The following is a 10,296-nucleotide window of genomic DNA, read 5'->3' as shown; positions in this document are numbered from 1 at the left end:
ATTGGTGGCTATGGAAAGTTCTCACCTTGGTGATGGAAAAATGAAAATTGATTTAATGTGATAGGCAACTGAGCATCAAAATTATTAGGAATAAACGACACTGGTGTTGGAGGTAGAGATGAGAGTTCTTATTATTGGTGATGACAGGTGCTGGCAGTAATGATGAATGTGGGTATCAACGTTGGTGGTGAAGGTTGAAATTGATGTTAGTGGCGATGATGGTCGTTAGCTTTGGTGGTGAATGGTGACAACGATGTTGCTTGTAATGGCTAGCATCAATGTTGGTGTTGATATTAGTCATCAATGTTAGTAGGTAGAGTTCTGAAATGTTTTTAGTGCTTGAAATCTCTCATCTTGATTCTCAGCCTCCCTGAATTTATAGAATTAAGTCACACATATGAACTTTAGTAGTAATTTTATTTTTTTATCATAAATTACGACTTAATATAACAATTCAAGTTAATCCCTCTTAATTAGTGATATGTTTTAGGCATTTTAATACTTTAATAATATCACAATTGAGTGATCTTTAGCTCTTGAGAATCTCATTTTGATTATAAGTAATAAAATTTAAGAGATCATTTGATCTCTCAAATGGTCTTGTGAAGTCTTCAATCGAACATTTAAGTGCATGTTTATGTCCCTTTGAAATATCATTAGTTTCATATAATTGAGGCACTCATTTTTATTATACATGATAAATTTGCTGAAAATAGAGTTCAAATGGTCAACATTTTGCTTTTACAAATTTTCATTAACTCAAATGTCAGAGTGTTTTGAGATTTTAAAAGTGTGCAATGAACAACTTTTCTTTTAGAATTAAATTATATGAAAGGCTCTAGAGTGAAGTTTTTTCCTTGCCCTAAATGAGCGTAGTAATTAAACCTTTGACAATGTCATTTTGATACTTTTATAAAGCATGAAGTGGATATATGTGATTTGTGTCAAGCCAAACCTCACCTAAATTTAGGTCATTTTGGCCTTTGGTTGATTAAAAGATGAAGAACTAAGCAATGGTTTCTTTTAGATTTGTATTTAGTCATCACACCTTTAATACTAATGAATGGATGCATGGAGCTTCTAGGCATTAAGATTATTGCTGATGGTGATCAATGTGGATAATCACATCTATGTTGAAGGCTTGAATGGTAAATAAAATTAGATGGCAAGATTTTTGTGAGAACAAAAAAATTAGTGCCAATGAGATATATTTCATCAAAGAATACAAAGTATCATTATGAATCTTAATAAGATCAAATGTTATATAAATTATAAAGAAAAATATCTTATCTAACTCTCACACATAAAGACTAATTAAGCATTAACTAGAATATCTTTGATAGAACTTTTGTAACTATGAAGGGTTAAATTTTAAGGTTGTCAGTGAGCTTTCTTATAATTATACAAGCTAGCCACCTTTTTGTTTTATTATAGACATGTCCAATATTTTAGAGCTTATATTGCTAATAAAATGAAACTACAAAAAAAATTATTTAGATCATATAAATTAATAACTTATATTGTTTATGTCACGACATTTTTTAAGAGAATTGCATAATTGTTTCATTTTTCAAGATACACTCTAATATTGATTTTGTTTCTATGAAATTATGAATATATGATACAATGTATGAAAGTATATGAATCTAAACTTCTTAAGCAAATTACATTTGACATGAGATGCAATGATTTTCCTTTATTTTATAGAAATTCACTTCTTATAAAGTAAATTGTTATATTAATTTACACAATAATTAGTTTCATTTTTGCTCACTTTTATTTTATTTTATTATTTTATTATTATCATGAGTAAAAATAATAAAATGTTTATCATCCCATTTATTCATCATTATTTTATTATCATTAAAATTTAAAAGGATAAAATTGAATTACCTTTGAACAACATAAAATTAAAAAATAATTGCCAAATATTTATAGATGAGTTTCAAAAAGAGGTAATCAATTCCCTTAAATTTTTACCAAGTAAGTACTTGAACTCACTTGTGGATGTGAGGTTAAATAATTTGATGCTTATGAATAAACTCATAAATAGAAAGAGATTTTATAATTAGCATAAAAAATGAGGGACATACAGGCTTTTTAAATGATGACTCATTGATCTAGAAACCAGTTATTAGACACTAGGAAAAGAGTTGTCTAATACATTAAGCAAGCAATCTGGGTAAGTGGTGTGAATATTTATTCTAAAGTTAAGATGTTGCTCTTTTGTAAAAAACAATTAGGCAATTATATATAAAAAAAAATGGATGATGCTTTTTTTCCCTTCTTAAATAGCCTCTTTTCAATCATACATTTCTCTAAATCTCTAATTAAGATATCTCATTCTCTGAAGTCTCACTATACTATGATTTTTCTTATGACAACTCTTTATGCAGATGAGGGATACTGGTCAAAATAATTTAAAAAAAAAGATGTCGCTAAAATTGTGGAAGTTATAATGGGATGACAACGACTTTGGACAATAAGAGTCAAAGTAGCACTGTAATTGATCAATAATAATTTTATCAATAAAAGAGTCACTCAACTCTTGGAATAAAAGTCTTTCAAATAACTTTTTAAGCTCATCTTAATTCTATTAATTTTTATTGACTTCAACATTTTTCTCTTAAAATATACCAAATATCCCAAGTTCCATCTCAATATCATCAATGACTACTCCTCAATTCTTATTTCAGGGAAGTCCTCATATTCTAATTTAGATTTTACATAAATCACAGACATATGATGCACATATATTTGAGTTGATCTTCCCAACCAATATGATTTTACAAAAACAAAGTCATTCCCACCAAAAAATCAACCACCACCATCACTATTTATATAGAAAGACATCATATGAGATATATATGGAGCTAGAGAAAGTGAATATGACATTGAAGGATTATAGTGAGGGAAGGAATAAAAGAATGCATCCTCATATTCATTCTTTATAATAACATAATTATTTTATCAATGAAACATGGTTATTTTTTTTAATTTTTGCTCCAAAATAGCAATCAATGTTAGCAATATAACTTCTTAATTGTCTGCTCAGTATGTTATATGAATCACTTCTTGATGTTTTATTGGTTGTGATACATTGAGCATTTAGTATCATAACACTAGGTTTTAGTAGAACTTAGGTGCATGCTATTGAAAAAAAAAAAACCACAATAATGAAATAAGAGGATATTATTGACTTTTGACACTTCAAGAAGAAGATAAAAGGATATATATATATATACACAGCATAAAGCCAGCAGAGCCTTTAACATTGGATGATGAGGTAGAAAACGTTTTACACACTTAATGACATACTATTCATACTTGAGGATAAATTAAATGACAATTTTTTTTGAAGAAAATGGGCAACTACCTCTAATGGACATCAATAGAGATTTGCCTAACATGTCAAGTTGGTGAGATTATAATGGGGTTACTAGCCTTGATTATAATTTTAGAGTAAGGGCCCGTTTGGGGCAGCTTATAAGTGCAGAGACGTTTTTAAAAACGTCATTGTACTGTTTGGATTGCTCGTTTTGCCTGTTTATCCGAAAACGGGGGTCGAACTACTGCTTGTATTTCAGGATAAACTGTTTATCCTGAAATACACAAGCTGCCCCAAATGCACCCTAAGAAACAATCACATTCCACAAATAAGAAAAGTCAAGGATCCCAAAGATGGAAGATGATGCTTCTTTGATTCTTGTCTTAATCCAACTCTTCAAGTCCATAACGTTTCATAAAAGCTCTCTTTCATTTGGTTAATCTCTCTAGCTCGCTTTTTAGATGCCCTCCTTTCATATAAATAGGGAAGCTTGTTTAAAATTGATATTAAACATACAAAATCATTGCAATGAAATCATGAGTTATGACATTATTATATGGAATTTCCTTAAATGTTGGTCTAAAGATTATAACATAACAACCTGATAATACCATTTATAACCAAGAAATTATAGGATCTTGAGTACATAGAATTTTTTGTGCTTCTCTTTTTTTGTTTTTTTGACTTATTTTGATGAATCTTCTCAATGTTCCTATGACAATGTGGTCTTTTCGAATCACTATCTCTCAATCGTATGCCCCTCGTAATGATCGATTTAATTATTTAAATAAATATAAAAAAATAAAATTAAAAAAATAAAGATAATGTCATAATATGATGAATAACTTTTATATGTTGGAATATATTTTTTAAATTGTGGCCTATGCCATCCATATGTTATAACAAGTGTTGGTTCATAGATGAATGTGTAAAAAATAGCCAATGTACTTGAGTGATATGATATGTATGATTTCCAAGCTAGGGATATTGAAATTATTTACAAATTTTTTGAACTAATAAGATCCACTATTTTGAATTTGACCTTTAATTAGCCTTGTATTATACTTTCAATCAATAAGTTGCAAAGGAAATTTTTAAAAAATTAAAATTAAATAGGACAATAAAAATTAAATAAACTTATTAAAAGTTATAAATTGGTGTTGTACTATAAAGCCCATTATTAAGTATAAATAAAAAATATTAATAGATGTAATTTAAGTACCAACTTAACTTATAATGTTACAATAAAATTTTAATAAAAAGTATTTTAAATTAAAGTTATATCAATTGTTATGTTCAGATAAATTATAATAATATATATGATGTCATAATTAAATTTTAAATATTTTTAATTTATTTTTTGTAATGATCAGATGTTTGGTTGCAATAATTAATTCATTAGAACATTATTTCTATATTTGAAAGTTGTCGGATTTAGTAGAATTCTAAATACACAGCTTCATGTAAAATGTTACAGGCCATCTGCCATCTCCGTGCAGGTGACTGCCCTCGCTACCCTGCAAAAGCACCATCACTGCTGCAACTCGTTGTCCCCGCCCACTCCCTGTCAACCATCGTCAACAACCGCCACTGTTGTCAGGCGGTCCTTTGAAGAAAATATTACTTCTGGAGTCCAAACGTAATCAGAATGTGGAGTACAACATGATTGTACTATAAGTTTTTCTTCAGTATAACCATGTTGTAATAATTAAAAAAAAACATCAAAATAAATAATTTAATGTGAAAGTCATATAAAACAACATGCTTGTACTAAAAAAAATCTTCAATAAAATAATGTTGTATTCCATGATCGGGATGAATTTTAGGTTTCTACACTTTTTAGATAGAAACATGTCAAATTTTAATTAGAATTCGTACTTCAAATGCAATATTTTCTCACTTTTGACCTCTATCGACCAAAACCGACCTCCATTATCATAGTTTGATAATGTATAAAAGACCATACTATGAAACACATTATCTTCGATCTATTTCAAATTAAATGAATAACATAAGATCCAATTAATTCGGATATATTCTAAATATAACAAATTCACAGTGCATTACTTTTTCGGTAAACAGCTCGAATTACCGCCGCTGTTTATCCTGGGTAGCACGAATCTCGACGCGCTTACGAAAGGAATGGGGAAGAGGGAAAGGGCTGCTCATAGATGCGAAGGGAAGCGGTAGGAATTGGTTCCGTGAGGATTCAATCTACTGTTGGCGCGTTCGATTCTGTTCCGAAGGTAGTTTCTCTAGATTTATTATTATTATTATTTTGATTTGAATTTCTTATCAGAATATTATGATTCGGCACATGTTCTTGATCTAGTCCTTTCTTGTTTTTTTAAAAAATTAATTGCTGATTTCCTTCAATTTGGTACAGATTTTAGTTAGTTCTTACAGATTATAAGGCTAATGCGCTGTTAGCTTTTATCCCGTTAGATTTCTTCTTATTTCGGTGATTGTGAACCTGTTTGTGTTACTGCATAATTTGCCCTAAAACCTTATCCACGCTTGATCTCTGATCCTTATTTTTGGGACTTGAAGTCCTCACAAAATGTGAGAAAATTCAGTTTTTGTTATGTTTGTTTTTATTTTGCTATAAATCACGTGTGCACCCATAAATTGCTTACTGCGCCTTCATCATTTTTCTAGGGTTTTGGTGTTTATTTTTGCTCTGTATAATTTTCTTCAATTTTTCTGAAAATGGACGCTCTTAGCTTCCATCTATTGTTAATTCTAAGGTTTATTGTATCGGCACACATTCACCAGGTTTGTTCATAGAGATTTTTGAATTGGATATTGGCTACCTGCAACATTTGGGAATCTCTGTAGTTTAAAAAGGATGGATTCTGATATGGTGATGGAAGTTCCAGATACTCCTGAGAGGGCTTCATGTACCCGTGGAATTGATGATAAAACATCTTCTTCTAACCATTATTTGGAGCCAGTGACCCGAACCTACTCTCGCCAAATGAAGAATTCTACTCTCCATGGCTTTAATGGTAATGGCATTACACCTGCGGATAATGATTTTTTGTTCTCTCAAGCCAGAATAGCTCGAGTTATTTCTGAAATCCCTCATAATGAGACGAATCTGAAGACTATTGATTTGAGTGAGGATACCCCTATTAGATGCAGAAGCTCAAGGAACAAGGAAGAAGAGAAGCATCTAAGCGGGCAGAGAGAAAGAAATCAAATCACTGGTTATCGTAAACCTGGTTTAAGTTCATCAGCATCAATGGAGGTTCTTAGGAAAGCGAAGCATATTGCAAGCAACTCAAAAGATTTTGTTAGCTCCAGTAACACTGATGAGGCACAAAATCCCAAATTTCAAAAGACTATTGTTCAAAAACTGAACTCACAAGCTACTAATGAGCAGAGAAGTTCTTCCAATCATGACATTGATGCAGGAGCTGGAGCTGGAGTGGGCACAGTTTCTCGACCTATCACGAGGTCAACAGATCTTAGGCCCGAAGAGTTGGTTTTGCGAGTAAAAAATATGGGGCATAAGAGGCTAGTTCGTAATGGGTGCATTTCTCCATCCAACGTAGCAAGATATAAGAATGATGCGAAGGATAAAGGGATTGACGCACGAAATGCCGTTTCAATTGAAAAGCATGACAATAACTCTTGTCAGCCTGTACACCGAATGCGTTCTGAAGGCAGGACTGCTGATAAAGGGAAAGGAAAGGAAGTAATGAATGATGAGTTTTTAGGTACTTCTCAACTTTTTGTAGCCAGACCACCATACAGAAGGTATGTGCTGTTTTCCTTTTTTGCTTTCTTATTTGTTACTTTAAATGTATGGACTAATTAGCCTATTTTTTGCTTTTTTAGGGACAGTATGAAATTTATATGCTGTTTTTTGGGGTACAATTTGCTTTTAGTGTTTTGAAGTTCATATTTGCTTGACCCTTTAATGCTCTTGTTTTTGGCATAACTTGTAGAGAATATTATGTTTTCCTTCCCTAAAAGCATCATGAATTTAAGATGTATTTTTTAGAGAAATTATTATATAGTTGTAGTTTTTTTGTTTTTTTTTTTTTTTTGTTTTTGGTAATAAGATAGGGGCTTTGACAAAGGACAGTGTGGACTATTTGTTAGGTAACCTTTGGTATTCTGATTGTTATGAGTTCAAATAGAAGAATAGTTTATCTTATTTGCAGGGTGTTGCTGCTTATTTCAAATCTTTTAGTCCCATAATAGCATTATATTTGTGTGCTTTGGAATGCCTTCTGTTATGTTAGGAATTTTGTTGTATGTTTTTAGTATCATAAGAAGCTTTTGTGACTTTATTTTAGTTTTTAATTTAATTTATTTTATTTATCTTATATGGCAGAAGTTATTGGTGGTTTGTTTGTATATATTCTTGAACTGGTGAAGTTACAAACCTCACTTAACTTGCAGAAAGAAGAGTAAGAGAAAAGGAAAATGATGCTTAGCTTTTTTAAATTTAGTAAAAAAAAATGTCAGCCCATTTGTTTCCCATATACTGGTTTTCCTCTCCATACCTGCTAGTGATGATTGTAGCTTTTTTAAAATGTGATTGTAAACCTGTGGTGGAGAAAACAATTTCTTAGAAATTTGCTGTAGAAATTATAAATATATATATTTTTTATCGAAAAATCAGTTAACTGTTTTCTTATAGTCACCATGCTTTAACAGATCAGGTTGAAAATACAACTTCACTCTAAAAAAAATTTTAGAAAACAATAAGAAATCAGTTCCCAAACAGAGCAGTGGTGGTGATTTGAAACGCAAAGCAGTAGAAAGCTATCCCAAACAAATCTTAATTTGAGGTATTGTATAAGTATATAGGTCGCTTCAGGGTTGAATCTTGCAGCCTTTGATTTACGTCATAGTTGTTCCGTGAAAAAAAATGTGACCAATTTATGATGAAATTAGAGGTCTAATAACCTAAGTTATTTGGGTGATTAAGTTTCTAAAGATTTGTGTTTTAAATATAGAAGGCAAGTGGTCAATTAAGCAGTTAATCCAAGTTAGTTATTAGAGTTATTTGGAATAATATCGAAGCCCTGGGTTGTTCAAAAATCTTGGAATTTTGCAATTATGATATTACATAAATGGAAAAAGGCTTGAAGGATGTTTGGTAAGGCCAAAATGGTGGTTTCTCACCTTGCTTACGCGGACGATGTTATTATTTTTGCTAATGCCTCTAAACTTGCATTAAAACAATTAATGAGGCTCTTAAATGATTTCCAGAATTGTTTTGGACTAGTTTTTAATTGTGACAAATGCCAGATGTATTTTGGCACACAAGTTAAGCAGCAACTTATTCATTGGGGGATTTTTTATACAGGTAATCACTATGCCTCTCTCGCTCTTAAATACCTTAGGGTTAATTTGACTAGGGGAAGGAGGAAACAGATTCATATGGATGATGTTATTGATAAAATCAAGTGTAAAATTAACGATTGGAGAAATGCTTTCCTTTCTACTGGGGGCAGGATAACATTGCTATCTAGTGTGCTTCAAAGTATTCCTTTATATGCTTTGCAGGTGTTTAATCCAAAGAAAAGTGTATTAATGCCATGGAGAGGCTTTAGATTCATATGGATGATGTTATTGATAAAATCAAGTGTAAAATTAACGATTGGAGAAATGCTTTCCTTTCTACTGGGGGCAGGATAACATTGTTATCTAGTGTGCTTCAGAGTATTACTTTATATGCTTTGCAGGTGTTTAATCCGAAGAAAAGTGTTATTAATGTCATGGAGAGGCTTTTCAATAAATTCCTTTGGGTGGGAAAGGGTGCTAAGAAAATTTGGGGCTCTAGGCAAAGGTTTTGTAAGCCTAAGAAGGCTGGCGGTTTTGGCTTTAAAGCCTTGAAACACACGATTGAAATAAACCTTTGCAAACTCTGATTTAAATTTAGAATGGGCTTATCTCTATGAGCCACTTTTATGCATCAGAAATACTGTGATTTTTCTCACCCTTCCCAGGTTTTATGAAAGGTTGGTGATTCTCGGATCTGGAAAGCTGTTGTTAATGCTAGGTCTATTGCTAGTGATTTTATGTTTTGGGACATTGGTAACGGTAACATCTCTTTCTGGAGTGATAATTGGGGATTGCCTTTTCTCTCTGAATATTCTCATCCTCCCCATACTAATAACTTACTTGTTTCTGATTTCTTTTCTCAAGATAGATGAGATTTCAACAAACTGTGTTCTATTGTGGGGGAGCAAAATGCTAAGCATATAAATACTATACCTATTACCCATTCTCGCAGGGATTTCCCCTTGTGGAAGAGGACCACTTCTCAATCGGTCTGCAAGTTAATCTATGATACTTTACACTCTTACCGGGATTGGTTTTGGGGAAAATGGATTTGACACAAACTTTTAACTCCCTCCATCTTTTTCCTCTGGCGATTTTTCTCTTCTTTACTGCCTCTTGATGACATTCTAAAGTTGAAAGGCCTTAAATTGGCTTCGAGATGTCCTATGTGCAAAGTCTCGGAGGAAGATTCGAGACATATTTTTTGAATATGTTTTTTCTTTGAATGTTTAGAATATATTGGGCTTACACTTTGGTATCCCCTGGATCCATAAAAGCATCCTAAGTATTTATTTGTGGCAATAAAAGACTTTTGATGATAAGGGGGAGGGTTTTCCCTTCCTTTGCTGGTCCTTTGGTTTATTTGGATAACGAGAAACAGCTTCAAATATAATTCCCCCCCCTCTCCTACAGCTTCAGTGACAACTTCTTATGTGTTGTTCTATTACACTGTTGACCTCATTTTTAGCGAGGTCTAGTCTTCCGCTTAGGGTTTAGGATCTAGCCTTAGGGATCTCCCTTCGACTATCTTAGAACCTTAGAAATGGGACCCGCCTCATTTTAAAAAAAAATTCAACCCGTTTCTGTACTCTTTTGTGGTTTCGCGTGTGTGGTATCGACTTCTAACACTTAGAAGGATGAAACCAACATGAGGAACCCAAAAG

General features: G+C 32.1%; 1 protein-coding gene across 1 annotated transcript in view; it reads left to right on the top strand.

Moving 5' to 3' along the window:
* The first annotated feature begins 5,423 nt into the window (after nucleotides 1-5,423).
* LOC110031875 overlaps nucleotides 5,424-10,296 on the top strand; it is a 43,601-nt gene continuing 38,728 nt past the window's right edge. Inside the window, exons 1-2 of the mRNA XM_020735299.1 lie at nucleotides 5,424-5,574; nucleotides 6,104-7,090. Of these exons, the coding sequence (XP_020590958.1) occupies nucleotides 6,177-7,090 (914 nt within the window). The 5' untranslated portion in view covers nucleotides 5,424-5,574; nucleotides 6,104-6,176. The remainder of the gene's footprint in view (nucleotides 5,575-6,103; nucleotides 7,091-10,296) is intronic.

This window comes from Phalaenopsis equestris, unplaced genomic scaffold (genome assembly GCF_001263595.1).
Source record: "Phalaenopsis equestris unplaced genomic scaffold, ASM126359v1 Scaffold000855, whole genome shotgun sequence".
Taxonomy (NCBI): Eukaryota; Viridiplantae; Streptophyta; class Magnoliopsida; order Asparagales; family Orchidaceae; genus Phalaenopsis; species Phalaenopsis equestris.
This window is presented reverse-complemented; position numbering and strand designations above follow the sequence as displayed.